Source organism: Aquarana catesbeiana, linkage group LG02 (genome assembly GCF_042186555.1).
Source record: "Aquarana catesbeiana isolate 2022-GZ linkage group LG02, ASM4218655v1, whole genome shotgun sequence".
Lineage (NCBI taxonomy): Eukaryota > Metazoa > Chordata > Amphibia > Anura > Ranidae > Aquarana > Aquarana catesbeiana.
Genome location: NC_133325.1, coordinates 799,635,982 through 799,651,813, shown reverse-complemented (window position 1 = coordinate 799,651,813; position 15,832 = coordinate 799,635,982). Strand labels below are relative to the sequence as shown.

At 44.5% G+C, this 15,832-nt stretch overlaps 1 protein-coding gene across 1 annotated transcript in view; it reads right to left on the bottom strand.

Annotated features, from left to right (window-relative positions):
* Positions 1 to 15,832, bottom strand: part of SPAG17 (sperm associated antigen 17) — a gene marked incomplete in the record, with an annotated part of 227,908 nt that overhangs the window by 19,765 nt on the left and 192,311 nt on the right. The window contains 9 exon segments of the mRNA XM_073614557.1: positions 4,893 to 4,995; positions 6,804 to 6,858; positions 8,009 to 8,122; positions 8,458 to 8,640; positions 8,727 to 8,854; positions 11,637 to 11,767; positions 11,862 to 11,992; positions 14,557 to 14,742; positions 14,977 to 15,131. Coding sequence (XP_073470658.1) covers positions 4,893 to 4,995; positions 6,804 to 6,858; positions 8,009 to 8,122; positions 8,458 to 8,640; positions 8,727 to 8,854; positions 11,637 to 11,767; positions 11,862 to 11,992; positions 14,557 to 14,742; positions 14,977 to 15,131 — 1,186 coding nt within the window.

Here is a 15,832-nt window from a genome sequence, read left to right as displayed (position 1 = left end):
AGGTATTGGCAGTGTGGGCCGGTGCAAAGTCCTGCTGGAAAATGAAATCAGCATCTCCATAAAGATGGTCAGCAGAGGGAAGCATGAAGTGCTCTAGAATTTCCTGCTAGGGGGCTGCGCTGACTTTGGACTTGATAAAACACAGTGGACCAACACCAGCAGATGACATGACTCCCCAAATCATCACTGACTGTGGAAACTTCACACTGGACCTCATGCAACATGGATTATCTGCCTCTCCGCTCTTCCTCCAGACCTGAGACTTTGCCTTCCGAATGAAATGCAAAATTTACTTTCAGCCGAAAAGAGGACTTTGGACCACTGAACAACAGTCCAGTCCTTTTTCTCCTTATCCCATGTAAGACACTTCTGACGTTGTCTCTGGTTCAGGAGTGGCTTGACACAAGGAATGTGTCAAGTTGTAGCCCATGTCCTGGATATCCCTCAAATTCCTGAATGGCCTTTGCTTCACAATCTTCTCAAGGCGGCGGTTATCCCTGTTGCTTGTGCACCTTTTTCTACCACACTTTTTCCTTCCACTGAACTTTCCATTAATATGCTTGGATACAGTACTCTGTGAACAGCCAGTTTCTTTAGCAATGACCTTTTGTCACTTACCCTCCTTGTGGAGGGTGTCAATGACTGTCTTCTGGACAACAATCAGCAGTCTTCCCCATGATTGTGTCACCTACTGAACAAGGCTGAGACCATTTAAAAGCAGGGGTAGGCAACCTGGGGCCCTCCAGCTGTTGTGGAACTACATTTCCATGAAGCACTGCAAGGCTGGCAGTTACAAATACTCTCAGAGGCATGATATATACTGTATATTGATACGTATGAAAAATCTAAATTTTTAGCAAAAATTTCTAGGGGGTGGTTAGGGGTCAAAACAGGTTAACATTTTTTTAAACACTTATTATGCATGACTAGAGGGGTTGAAGGACCCATTAGTGATGTATAATGTCACTGCTATGGGGACTGCTGTGATCAGAAAGATTGGCAGCAGTTCCCTCCTCTAAATGCCGGAGATCTGCGTCAGTTTTCTATATAGAAAAACTGCCATATTCCCTCTGTTATTCAGTTGCAGACCTGTGCTAATTTCTATTTCACTCTGAAATAGAAACTGGTGCAGGTGGTGGCCGGGGGGCGGATTTTTAAGGGGCAAAAGGGTTAATATACATTATAAAAAAAAAAAAATGATATATTAAATAAAAAATGTAAGATATATAATAGAAAACGTACTTTTATTAAATGTATCTTGGGAAGTAATATTTTGCCGGCCATCATCTGTAAAACTCCGGACTGGTATATTATGTCGTTTTTCAAAAATGGAATTCAAGCAAACCACACATAGAGCGCTAAGACTGCCTGTGTGTGTGGACCTATGTGACCTCAGAATGACGTAGTGTCATATGTAGACATGTGCAATTTGTTTCGTTCCGAATTCGTCTTTTTAATGAATTTCAACAAATTTGTTAAGTCGGAAATATCCAAATTAATGAAAACCCGTTTAGCGAATTTTTTCAAATTTTCAAAAATTTGACTATTCGAAAATTCAAAAATTCGAAAATTTAAAATTTCGGAAATTAGAAAATTTGAAAATCCAAAAATTCAGAAATTTCGGAAATTCGAAAAATACTAAATTCTAAAATTCGAAATTCCAAAAATAAGAATGAAAATCTGAAAACTCTAACAGGAAAACTGGAAAATTCAAAACAACAAAAATCCAAAAATGTGAAAATCTGAAATAATAACTAACTAATATCTTAGCTATTACTAAACTATTAAATTATAGGTACTGGAATTTCCTTTCAAATTTGGCTGTTATTGAACGTCTTATATGAAATAACGAATTGCCGTATCTAAACGAATGGAACGTAAAAAATTACTTTTTATTATTATTTATTATTAATTTGTTCTGTTTCATTTGTTTAGATGTGGCATTTGTTATTTCGGATAATTCCTAACTTCAGATAAATTCGTTTTCATTACGTTCACTAACAGCCAAATTTGAAAGGAAATTGCAATACCTATAATTTAATAGTTATTATTTTGAATTTTCGGATTTTCCATTCTTATTTTCGGATTTTCGAATTTTGAGATTTTTGAATTTTCAGATTTCCGAATTTCTGAATTTTCAAATTTTCGAATTCCAGAATGTTCGATTTTCCGAATTTTCGAATGTACGAAAAAAACAAAAAACAAATGAAACGAAAACGAACAAATTTTTCAGCAGTGCACGTCTAGTGTCATGCATTTTAAAAATGTCTGACTCTCAGTGAGACTGTAAACCAACTCTGTGTATAAGGGGCCCCGGAACCTGAAGTGCCCCCGGGCCCCCCAAGGTTTAAATCTGGCTCTGACCTAAAACATTACTATCTGCTCTGTTAATGTAGCGCACACCACTTCTGACAGTTTCCTGCACCAGAAGCTTAGTAAATTCTCCAGAATGACAAAAAATTCTAGCAAAGAAAGGACAGGGGACCAAATCCATGGTTTAAATGTGAAAGTGTAATGTTCGTTCTTAAAGTGATTGTAAGGCTTCAATGTTTTCTTTTTAATAACAAAACATATCATACTGACGTCCACTGTGCAGAGTTTTGCAGAGTGGCCCCGATCCTCCTCTTCTGGGGTCCCCCCCAGCGGTGCTGGTAGCTCCTCCCCGCATCGCATAACCCCCTAGGAGAAGCGCTCTCCCGGGGGGGTTACCTTGCGGGCTCGCTCCCGAGTCCAGCATTTGCATTTATAGATGCAGAATGCCGGACTCGGCCCCGCCTCCCTCAGCACCCGCATCATTGGATTTGATTGGCAGCAGCGGGGGCCAATGGCTGCGCTGCTATCAATCTATCCAATCAAGAGCCAAGACAACGGGCAGAGGGGAAGAGCGTGGGAATTACAGGACTCAGGTGAGTAAAACGGGGGGGGGGGGGGGGGGGGGGGGCGATCACTGCCAGAAGTTTTTTCACCTTAATGCATAGGATACATTAAGGTGAAAAAACATGAGGGTTTAGAACCCCTTTAAGCCTTTGGCCATTTGCTGGTCAATACCAAGTACTGCAGCTCAGATCTCTGCTATGCACACCTGCCTAATCAATAAAGCTTAACTAGACTGCTGGACATTCAGTCTGAGCCTATTCATCAGATTTGTGTGTCTGCTCAAATCCAGGATGGTCTGTACAGTATAGAAAATATATGCACCATCCACAGCCAATAATGGATTTTACTTAGCCTAATACAACACAGCGGAAACAAGCTCTATTCTGATGTATTGTTTTCATGCCCTAATAACGCTCCCCCCCCCAGGTGTCATCTATACACAACGTATATGACAGTGTCTGGCAGACTCACACAGGGACTTCTTCCAAGTTGGCTCAGATGGTGACCATGTGTGAAGAGAGGGATTATGGGACACAGATGTGCAGAGTTGCAGGCACAGATTTCATAATTGTGGTGTTGGGGACGCTATAATTAGCCGAGGAATGTCTAAGGATCTCTATCATTGTGTACAGACACAACAAGAGGATCGATAAAGGTGTCCTCAGGGCCGGGCCGAGGGATAGGTAGAAGAGGTGGCTGCCTTGGGCGCTTTAGCAGGAGAGAGGTAGAAAAATGGCAACTTATACTGCTGAATTAGTTCACATTTAATTGGGGGAGGGGCACTTTGGTCTTTTCAAATTTGGTGGCGGTGTTTTATCGAATAGTCCCCGCCATCAAAAAGTGCCCACGCATGCGCAGTGCGGAAGGGCACTCCAGCTGATTTCCCGATCAGCTGGTGTGACGTCACCATGGCGCATGCGCACATCGTAGGAGGCATTTTTTTCGATGGGAGATACCATTTGATGGGCACAGTTGAAAGCTACGCAAAGAGCGGAGGGAGACCGTAGTTGTCAGATTGAGCCTCACCGTTGCGTTGCGGGTCATGGCTGTGTTGCAACCCCGCCCTTTACACACAGGCAAAACCCGCCGTTCAACACACCAAACCCGCCCCGCAACAAAGACAAAACCCGACCTTGAGCTCACTGTAAACCCGCCACACAACAGCGAGACACAAGCTGACAACTACGGTGTTCCCTCCCCGTCCCCTCTGTATGCATAGCTTTTAATTGTGCCCGTCAAATGGTATCTCCTGTTGAAAAATGCCTCCTACGATGTGCGCATGCGCTACGGTGACGTCACGCCAGCTGATCGGGAAATCAGCTGGAGTGCCCTTCCGCATGCGCAGGCACTTTTCCATAATGGGCACTATTCGATAGAACACCGCACCCCTCTCCTAATCTGACCACTGAACAGGTATACACGGTTAATGCTGAGAACGCTACAGTAGCACTGAAGTTACTGGACCTGAAGAAGATCTTCAGAGAGCTAAACACTGACCTGTCATCAGTAATCATTTTTCATACTAAGCAATGTGTTGGTGTAACCCTTTCCGGTATTGATCACCTCCCACAGAGATGACTGTACTTCCCCTGACAATGCCTTCATAGACTTTTCTCCCCAGAATTACGATGCCATCTTTGTCCAGGCATCATCCAAGGTCACCATCTACTTCCTGGACTGAAATGCCAGTTCAGTCATGTAAATTCCCATCCCTGTGCAGTTTTTCTTGTGTTTAGGAATATTTGACACAGATCAGCCTCCTGCTGCGCAGACTCTTGCTACAAAGTTACAATGTACAGGCTGATCACTGGGGGAGAGGAGAGTAAGGAAATGCTTCCTCCTGCAGATATTCTATGTGCCGGTGTCATTTTGTACTTTCTGACCTACTGTTCTACGTAACAACCATTTATTTTCTATACTTGAGAAAACTCCAATAAAAAGACAATGTGAACTAAAAAGTATCACTGAAATGGGCTCTAATAATTACAGTAAAGATGAGACTCCATGACTGTTACCTGAGTTCATCCCAGTCCTGCACGCTCCGCTGTGGTTTGGCCATCGGCGGGGGTGGGGGTGGTGAAGGAGACACTGCGTTCTCATACAGACTGGTGATATCTCCTAGAAACAAGAAAAGCTTCAACATAATGTATATTCTTGAATGAATATCCTTCATATAAAATTAAATGAGCTTTAGAACAAGCACTCACTAACCCCTGTAGTTTCAGACACTGTGCAGTAATTCATCCTCAAAATCGACAGCAGAAGCACAGAAGTTAATAAGTTACTCAGGTTGGGTCTCTTAGCAGCTGAGCTTCCCCTGCTCTCCCCTCCCAGCACTGACTCAGCAGTTCTAGCTTTACCCCTCATAGCATTGACTCAGCAGCTCAGCTCCTCCTGCTCCCAGTAGTAACCAATAGCTCAGCTCCCCCTGATACCCCTTCCCAGCAGTGACTCATCAGCTCAGCTTCCCCTGCTCCTCCCACTCTTCATTCCAGTAATGACTCAACAGCTCAGCTTACCCTGGACTCTCTCCCGTCATTGATTCCGATGCACAGCTTCTCCTGCCCCCCCCCCAGCAGTGACCCAATAGCTTAGCTCCTCTTCCAAGCAGTGACTCAACAGTCCAGCTTCCCTGCTCCTCCCGCTCCTCATTCCAGTAGTGACTCAGCAGCTCAGCTCACCCTGCACCCTGTCCCAGCATTAACCCTGATGCACAGCTCCTTCTGCTCCCCCTTCCGAACAGTGACCCAATAGCTCAGCTCCCCCTGTTACCCCTTTTAAGTTGTGACACATCAGCTCAGCTTCCCCTGCTCCTCCCACTCGTGATTCCAATATTGACTCAGCAGCTCAGCTCCTCCTGCTCCCAGTAGTAGCCAATAGCTCAGCTCCCCCTGATACCCCTTCCCAGCAGTGACTCAGCAGCTAAGCTTCCCCTGCCCCTCACGCTCCTCATTCCAGTAGTGACTCAGCAGCTCAGCTCACCCTGTACTCTCTCCCAGCATTGATTCTGATGCACAGCTCCTCCTGCTCCCTCCTCCCATCAGTGGTCCAATAGCTTAGCTCCCTTTCTACCCCTTCCAAGCAGTGACTCAACAGCCCAGCTTTCCCTGCTCCTCCCGCTCCTCATTCCAGTAGTGACTCAGCAGCTCAGCTCACCCTTTACTCTCTCCCGGCATTGATTCTGATGCACAGCTCCTCCTGCTCCCTCCTCCCATCAGTGGCCCAATAGCTTAGCTCCCTTTCTACCCCTTCCAAGCAGTGACTCAACAGCCCAGCTTTCCCTGCTCCTCCCGCTCCTTCCAGTAGTGATTCAGCAGCTCAGCTCACCCTGCACCCTGTCCCAGCATTGACCCTGATACATAGCTCCTTCTTCTCCCCCTCCGAACAGTGACCCAATAGCTCAGCTCCCCCTGTTACCCCTTCCAAGCTGTGATTCGGCAGCTTAGCTTCCCCTGCCCCTCCCACTCCTGATTCCAATATTAACTCAGCAGCTCAGCTCATCATGCACCCTCTCCCAGCATTGACTTCCCCTGCTCCCCCCCACTCCCTTTTCCAGTAATGGATTTAGCAGCTCCTCCTCCAGGAGTGACTCAGCACCACAGCTAATCCTGCTCCCCCTCCAAGCAGTAACATGGCAGCCTTGCAACCATTAATCTTTAATATAAAGTTAGAGTATGAGCACTAGGATGGGGCAATGAACTGATGAGTGAATGACCCAACACCTTTCAGAACACGGATCATGGAGGCAAACTCTCAAGGCAAGGGAGATCTCAAGAGTTCCTTGATCCTTTCTAAATCCCATCAGGGGTCCAGACTCAGAGCCCCCCCCCCCCCCCCCCCCCTCAGTCAGAACTTTACCTAGAGCTCTCCTCTAACAACAAAGAATCAAAACCATTATACAGCAAGAGCAAATCAAATATTCTTACCATGAATGAGCTCCAGGCTGGGAGTTGGTGGGGGTTCCCGGGACTCGGGCAGTGACTGTCAGATGATAAGGAATAACATTAAAGGTCATCTAGAGGAGATTAGCCGCATTTCAACCCCTGTGTCCCTCTTCTGGCCAAACCTCAACATTTGTGGCAAATTCAAAAGGTAAATTTGTATATTTTTTTCCATTATCTTTGATACAAACAGTGTTTAGAACAATTCATGAACAATCAACGTTAGAGATCTTCTCAGCATCACGGGAGTCATGAATGTTTCAGTCCTTGTATGTTTCTTCTTAGATATGGACCTGATACAAGTCAACCACAAGCTATGTACTTCAAGTATTTTGGTCATCATATAATCACCACCACTTCTTCTTTCATATGCCCATTCTTTACCACCAGTGAGTGGCACTCCGTACCCAATCCCAGCCTAGGACCAGCACAAGGTAACAGTAAACCACTTCTCACTACCTCCTTCTCAGTTTGCCTCTGCTGCACCACTACTACTTTTATGCACCCCTTCTTCACCCTAGTGCCCATCACCTTTCCATCCCTCGTCCAATCCCAGACTAGTACCAGGACCAGCGCAGGATAACTGTGAACTCTTCTCGTTGACTCTTTCTCAACTTGCCTTTCCTGCACCATTTCATACACTTCATCTTCACCCCCACTCCCCGTCACCTCTCCCCAACCCATAACCCATCCCAGCCTGGTACAAGGACACACACAAGGCAACTGTGATCTCTTCTCATGGACTCTTTCTCAGCTTGCCTTTCATGCACCACTTTATCTTCACCCCACTTCCCATCACCTCTCCACAACCCATAACCCATCCCAGCCTGGTACAAGGACACACACAAGGCAGCTCTTCTCATTGACTCTTTCTCAGCTACCCTCATCTTCACCCAATTCCCCACCCTTTAACCCATCCCAGCCCGGTATAAGGTAACTATGACCTCCTCTTACTGCCTGTTTCTCAGTTTGCCTCTCCTTCACCATTGCTAACTTCATATATCCCTTCTCTACCCCGTGACTATACCCCCCCCCCACTCTCACCTAATGCCTGCCTGGTACCAGGACCAGCTCAAGGCAACTGTGGCCTCCACCTACTACCTTCTTCTCAGTTTGCTTCTCCTGCACCATCCTACCCTTCATACACCCCTTCTCTACCCAAGTGCCCATCATATTTCTCCACCCCTTACCAAGACCAACATGAGTAGATCAGCAGCTTTGCCCTTTTCCTCTTCTGTCCTGGGCTCCTTTATATTTAGTTCCTGTAAGTCTTCTTCCTTCTTCAGAACTTTATCGATGTACCGCTGGGGACCAAAGAGAACAAAACATTGTCAATACTGTGTAAGTGTTGTCCTCTGAGTGTGGCTGGCAGAGGCTGTATGGTGGACAGTTCCCACCCAGCTTCTAACATGGCTTCATATGAGCCTTCAATGTCTCCAATGTCTGTTGCATAAAGTTGCTTCAACCTGGCTTCCTAATGGTAACAACAGTGGCCCATGCCTGCACAATGTGTGTTAGCACAGCCTCTTGTAGTCTCCACTGAAGGCCCATGTAACAGGGTGGCAATGCAAGAATGCAACTGGGAGACAGGGACACAGCCTTCTGTAAGACCAGAATGTTCGGGGATGACATTGGTTACCTTCAGTGACAGCTCCAGTTTTTCCCGCACCTCCACGTTGATGGGTTCATACTGACGGAGCTGACGGATCCTCAGGACATCAGGGCACTTGAGTATTGGTGGCTGAACTCTTGTCACCTCTCTGTCACCGATACGAAGGCCTTTCCATATGCCAATCCCTAGTGGAGGCCCGGGAGTCTTCCGCTGAGAAAAGACAGCATTCAATGAGTGGGGTCCATGGACAGTAATGATCCCCGAATAATAATTCTCTTCTGTCCAGCTACACATACCTCAGAGGAGGGGAAGGTGTCCCACTTTCTGGAGAGGAGGTTTGGGGGTACAATGTTCTTTAACTCTTTCTTCATCAACCACGGGGAAGTGTGTGAGAACGGCTGCAGGACTGTGATGGTCTGGACACCTGAGAACCATGAAAGGTGTTGTTACATGACCCAGACAATGAAATGGTGCTGAGTATACAGAATATTTCCTACACTCTCATACATTGAATGACCGAGTACATACTACCCCATATGAGGGTATGTTTCTGACACTCATAACAACTGAAGAAGTGGCTTGGAGAAGCTATAACATATCTTCAACATTACAGAACAAGTCCAGAATGTGACCAACTCCTATTATGTATATACCATGACCTGGATAAATGAGAGCCTTCACAGACATAATACCCCAGAGATATAAACATTCTGCGTGTTAGCTGTCACCAAAACTCTCCAAACTGTCAGCTATGGGAAGATCTTAAAAACAACCATACTTGTAATCAATCTGCCTGCTTAACCTTCCCCTATAACATGCATATTAGAGGTGGTATTTGGTCCAGCCCTGCCTACCTGGCACCTCCTGGGTGGGCTCTTGCAAGACAGCCATTGCCAGGTCACAATTATCAAGATGGTATTTGCTAAATTTTTGGGCAGAGTAGACAGGTGAGTATATAATAACCTTTCCCACCAGTACTCTATATACAGTGAGGGGAAACAAGTATTTGAACCCCGGATGATTTTGTACGTTTGCCCACTGACAAAAAAATGATAAGTCTATAATTTTAATGGTCAGTTCATTTTAACAGTGAGAGACAGAATAACAACAAAAATATTTAGAAAAACACATTTCAAAAAAAGTTATAAATTGATTAGTATTTTGATGAGTGAAATAAGTATTCGATCCCCTATCAATCAGCAAAATTTCTGGCTCCCAGGAATGGACTACAAGACCATCGCCAAGCAGCTTGGTGAGAGGGTGACAGTTGGTGGGATTATTCACAAATTGAAGAAGCACAAAATAACGGTCAATCTCCCTTGGTCTGGGGCTCCATGCAAGATCTCACCTCGTGGAGTTTCAATGATGATGAGAACGGTGAGGAATCAGCCCAGAACTACACGGGAGAATCTTGTCAATGATCTCAGCTGGGACCATAGTCACCAAGAAAACAATTGGTAACACTCTACGCCATGAAGGACTGAAATCCTGCAGTGCCCACAAGGTCCTCCTGCTCAAGAAAGCACATGTACAGGATCATCTGAAGTTTGCTAATGAACATCTGAATGATTCCGAGGAGAACTGGGTTAAAGTGTTGTGGTCAGATGAGACCAAAACTGATCTCTTTGGCATCAACTCAACCCTCCGTATTTGGAGGAGGAGAAATGCTGCCTATGACCGCAAGAAAACCATCACCACTGTCAAACATGGAGGTGGAAACATTATGCTTTGTGGGGATTTTTCTGCTAAGGGGACAGGACAACTTCACCGCATCAAAGGGACGATGGAAGCCGCCATGTACTGTCAAATCTTGGGTGAGAACCTCCTTCCCTCAGCCAGGGCATTGAAAATGGGTTGTGGATGGGTATTCCAGCATGGCAATGACCCAAAACACACAACCAAGGCAACAAAGGAGGGGCTCAAGAAGAAGCCTATTAAGATCCTGGAGTGGCCTAGCCAGGCTTCAGACCTTAATCCCATAGAAAATATGTGGAGGGAGCTGAAGGTTCGAGTTACCAAACGTCAGCCTGGAAACCTTAATGACTTGGAGCCGATCTGCAAAGAGGAATGGGACAAAATCCCTCCTGAGATGTGTGCAAACCTGGTGGCCAACTACATGAAACGTCTGAACTCTGTGATTTCCAACAAGGGTTTTGCCACCAAGTACTAAGTCATGTTTTGCGAAGGGGTCAAATACTTATTTCACTCATTAAAATGTAAATCAATTTATAACTTTTTTGAAATGCGTTTTTTGGATATTTTTGTTGTTATTCTGTCTCTCACTGGTAAAATAAACTGACCATTAAAATTATAGACTGATCATTTCTTTGTCAGTGTCCAAACGTACAAAATCAGCAGGGGATCAAAAACTTTTTTCCCTCACTGCATCAGAGGTGGTATTTGGTATAGCCCCACCCACCTGGCACCTCTTGGGTGGGTTTGCACAGGACAGCAAGTGCCAAGTCACAATTATCAAGATGATACAACCCCACCCCCCACGAGTACTCTAGATATCAGACGTAGTATTTGGTATAGCCTCACCCACCTGGCACCTCCTGGGCTGGCTCTAGCAGGACAGAGGTTGCCAGGTCACAATTTATCAAAATTATATTTCAAATGTTATGGACAGAGTAGATGGATGAGTATACAAATACCTTCCCCACTAGTACTCTATATATCAGAGGTGGTATTTGGTATAGCCCCTCCCACCCGGGACCTCCTGGGTGGGCTTGCGCAGGACAGTCGGTGCCAGGTCACAATTATCAAGATGATATTTGATAAATTTATGGGCAGAGTAGACAGATGACTATACAAACACCTCCCTCCCACGAGTACTCTAGATATCAGATGTAGGATTTGGTATAGCCTCACCCACCTGGCACCTCCTGGGCTGGCTCTCACAGGACAGTCGGTGCCAGGTCACAATTTATCAAGATGATATTTGATAAATTTATGGGCAGAGTAGACGGATGAGTATACAAACACCTTTCCCCCCCAGTACTGTGTATATCAGAGGTGGTATTTGGTATAGCCCCACCCACCTGGCACCTCCTGGGCTGGCCCTCACAGGACAGCCATTGCAAAGTCACAATTAGCAAGATGATATTTGATAATTTTATGGGCAGAGTAGACAGATGAGTATACAAACACCTTTCCCCCCAGTACTCTTGATATCAAGAGGTGGTATTTGGTATAGCTCCACCCACCTGGCACCTCCTGGGTGGGCTCTTGCAGGACAGCTGTGGCCAGGTCACAATAACAGGAGGCCAGATAATTCTCCACTTCCCGATTCCGAAGAAGTTCACTGCCTGAGCCATCTGCGTTGATAATGAAGAACCTGTAAGGAGAGGTGATATAACATTAGTGATCGGTAGGGTCAAAATAAAATGATGTTGTTACAACGGATAGAAGTGCAGAACGTTTCACCATACCTGGGTGCATGTAAGTCGTACATCTCCGGTTGAATCTGCGGTAAAGTAGCTGGTGGGCTATCAGTCTTCTCCTCCTCCTCTCCGGCTTCCCCTCCAGCAATAACCACTGATGTACTGCCATCCACCATCACCTGCAGTAATGATTCATTTCATGAAATGATCTGCCCCTTACCTACAACACACTGACATAGGTACTTTTATTGCTGGTGCAGTATCACCATAATAAATCTCTCTTTCCTCCCCTCTCCCCATGCTTTTCCAAGACTGCACCCTTTACCCCTCCTATAAAAATTGACATAACATTAAAAAAAAAAAAAAAAAAAAAAAAAAAAAAAAAAACCTCAAAAGCACTAATGAAAAAAATCTTCCTTGAAAATGCATTAAAGGAGGAGTTCCAAAACAAGGGATAAAAAAAAACATATCTATATATTGGTATTGTACTAAAAAAAAACAACGCGTTTCAGGAGTCAAAGGAACTCCCCCTTCATCAGACCCCTGAAATGCATTGGCTTTTTTTATTACAATACTAAAGAAATGAATTTGGACTCTCTTATCTATTAGTCTGGCACTCCTTCCTTTTATGCATGTTTTTTTTTCTGGTAACCTGCTGGGGTCCCCATTGGAGGGGGTAACATGAGCTAGTAAACCAGTTTTTTGCTCTCTCACTTCTTTGTATAAACTCACATCAAAGTCCCAGAGCCTCGTGGATGCTTTTTCCCCTCGTTAAAAAATGTTCCTTAGCTCGGGTCTAATGGGAGTGTCTGCCGTCTCTCCCATAATGCGCCGAGAGTCTAATGCCGCCAATGGGTGGTTCTGTGAGCGGTGTCAGGGAAGTCATCTTTCCCGGTCAATGTCCCTTAGCTGCACTTTCGACTGTTGATGGCCAATTAGAATATCCAGTCAACCTACAACTATAGGTGGGGAAAAGGGCGGTCACAAGCAAGATACCCGCCCCACTCCCAGGATTATGTAGCAGCATCATAGCCGCAACTAGACATGTGCAATTCGTTTCGTTACGAATTTGTTTTTTAACGAATTTCGACAAATTCGTTAATTTGGAGATATCAGAATTAACGAAAAGCCGTTTAACGAACTTTTCTGAATATTCGTAAATTCAAAAATTCGTAAATTCAAAAATCAGAAAATCTGAAATGATAACTAATAATAATTTAACTATTACTAACTATTACATTATATTATTATTGGAATTTCTAGTATTGGAATTTCCTTTCAAATTTGGCTGTTAGTGAACGTAAAGAATACGAATTTATCTAAAGTTACGAATTATCCAAAATAACCAATGCCGACAAACGAATGGAACGGAATGGATTAATAATAGATAATAATAATAAAATGTTTTTATTATTGTTATTTATTATGATTACATTTGTTCCATTCCATTTGTTTAGATGTGGCATTTGTTATTTCGGATAATTTGTAACTTCGGATAAATTCGTAACGTTCACTAACAGCCAAATTTGAAAGGAAATTCCAATAACTATAATTCAATAGTTAGTAATAGTCAACTTATTATTAGTTAGTTATTATTTTAGATTTTGGAATTTTGGGGTTTTCAAATTTTTTCAAATTTACTATTTTTTTCACATTTCTGAATTTTTTCGAATGTAGGAATTTTTTCAAATATACGAATTTTTTCAAATTTACAATTTTTAAAAAAATTACGAATTTATGAATTTTTTCGAATTTACGTTTTTTTTCAAATTTACAATTTTTTTCAAATTTACAATTTTTTTCAAATTTACAAATTTATGAATTTTCGAATTTACGAATTGCGATCGTAGCGAATGACCCGAAAAACTAAAAAAAAAACAAAAAACAATGAAACGCAAACAAATGTATTTTTCGGCAGTGCACATGTCTAGCCGCAACCTCGAACTACAGCCGGACTTTTCCACAGTCGGTCACCTGGTCGTAGGGAGCGTGCATCGGTGGCTGGGCATGCAAGCTGAAAATTGGTTTGCTACTGATAATTTTACACAGAGTCTCGGGAGGTTTTGTGAGCAGCATTCATACAGGAATCGTAGCTAAACTCTGGTAAACCATGGCATTGACAAATAATTCCTGGTGGCCAGTCGGGAAACTCGCTTATGAGCTGCTGCTCCTTCACTGTCCAATCAGCAGGCTGGGGGTGTGGTCTTGACCAAGCTGTGCTGATGGTTAGGGACCTGGCTTTGCTGAGTACCAGGGATGGCTGGAGGCTGAAATGCATCAATTTTAAACAACTGATTCCTTTTGTTATGGTTTGATGGAATAAATAAAGATATCAATTTTGAATGCCCAGATGTCCTGGTGCCGAATTGTTACTCTCTACTTTTGGATTTTGGGCGTTCAGTACTACGAGATTCCGGGAAAAGATATATTGATCTCATCCTGCCTGTTCTTATGTGATTTTGGGGTTGTAGCACTTCCTTTGTTTCTCTATTGCCCAGAGCAGTGTCTCTCCAGCCAGTTTGCCCTGGATCAGCGTCATGAGTTGCCATATTTATTTTGATTCATATATTTCTCTGGGTTTCTTATATAAACAATTATATTTAGAATGATCTCCAACGAATGGAACTACCCTGGAACATGTCAGGGGTACATATGGTCCAGGAAGACGGATTGGTATCATACAGAACGTGCGTCATTTTAAAGCAATCATGCAGCAGAAAACGATAGAGTCAGCCGGCGTTACCTGGAATAGGTTCCCCTCTGGGTCCATCACCTCGCAGAGAACGTTGTTTGTGTGAGAGAGGATGTAACTGGCTGGGGGGAGAGCCTCAGCTTTGGGGGGAGTCTGCTGAGAGGGACCCATGCGCGGCGAGTAGAGGACACGTCCTTCGCGGTTTATAGACAGACAGCCGGAGTTCGGTGGAAATACCTGATCAACATGGACAGAAAATGTATAGATTTCATTTTCAAGATTGTATCACTACAGTATAGAAGTGACATTATGACATCACAACTTTCCATTTTTAAATTTGTAGATACAAGACAAATCTTTAGTGACAATCAGCACACACACTGGGTGGGTGTATCAGAATTGGGGGATTTTGCAGATTTTTAATTAGATGAAATTTAGTGTCTCTGTGACACTGAGCCGGCTAATCCTCACCAGATATTCTGCCTGTGGCTTTGCCAGGATCTCAGTGCCATCACCAGATACAGCGTAGCAGGTGTGTTCTTCGCAGTTCAGAATGATGGTGACGAATTCCGGCTTTTCCACCCGAATGAACTTCACTTTCTTTGTGATGCTCTGTGGTACCTCCCCTAAGGGACAAGACACAGTAGGTGAGGAGCCGGACACAAGAATTCATAAAACAGCTGGGACCACTGTGACCCTCTAGGGTGAGGAGCAGGACACAAGTCATAGGATATCTGGGAGCACCACAACCCTCTGTAGAACCTGCCCTGAGGGATAGGACACAGCAAGTGAGGAGCCGGATGAAAGACATAAGACAGCCGGGAGCACTGTGACCCCTCTAAGGTGGGGAGAGGGACACAAGTCATAGGATATCTGTGAGCACCACAACCTTCTGTAGAACCTGCCCTGAGGGATAGGACACAGCAGGTGAGGAGCTGGATGCAAGACATAAGACAGCTGGGAGCACTGTGATCCTCTGTAGTACCTCCCCCGAGGGACAAGACACCGCGGGTGAGGAGCTGGACAGAAGTCACAGAACAGCTGGGAACACATAATTCCTGTAGCACCTGTCCTGAGGGACAAGACACAGCAGGTGAGGAGCTGGATACAAGTCATAAGGCAGCTGGGAACACTGTGACTCTCCGCAGTACCTCCTCTGAGGAACAAGACACAGCAGGTTAGGAGCAAAAACACAAGTAATAAGACAACCAGGAGCACCATGACCCTCTGTCGTACCGCCCCTGAGGGAAAAGACACAGTGGGTGAGGAGTCAGACATAAGTCATAAGGAGGCCAGTAGCAAAGTGACCCTCTGAGGAGCTGGGCAG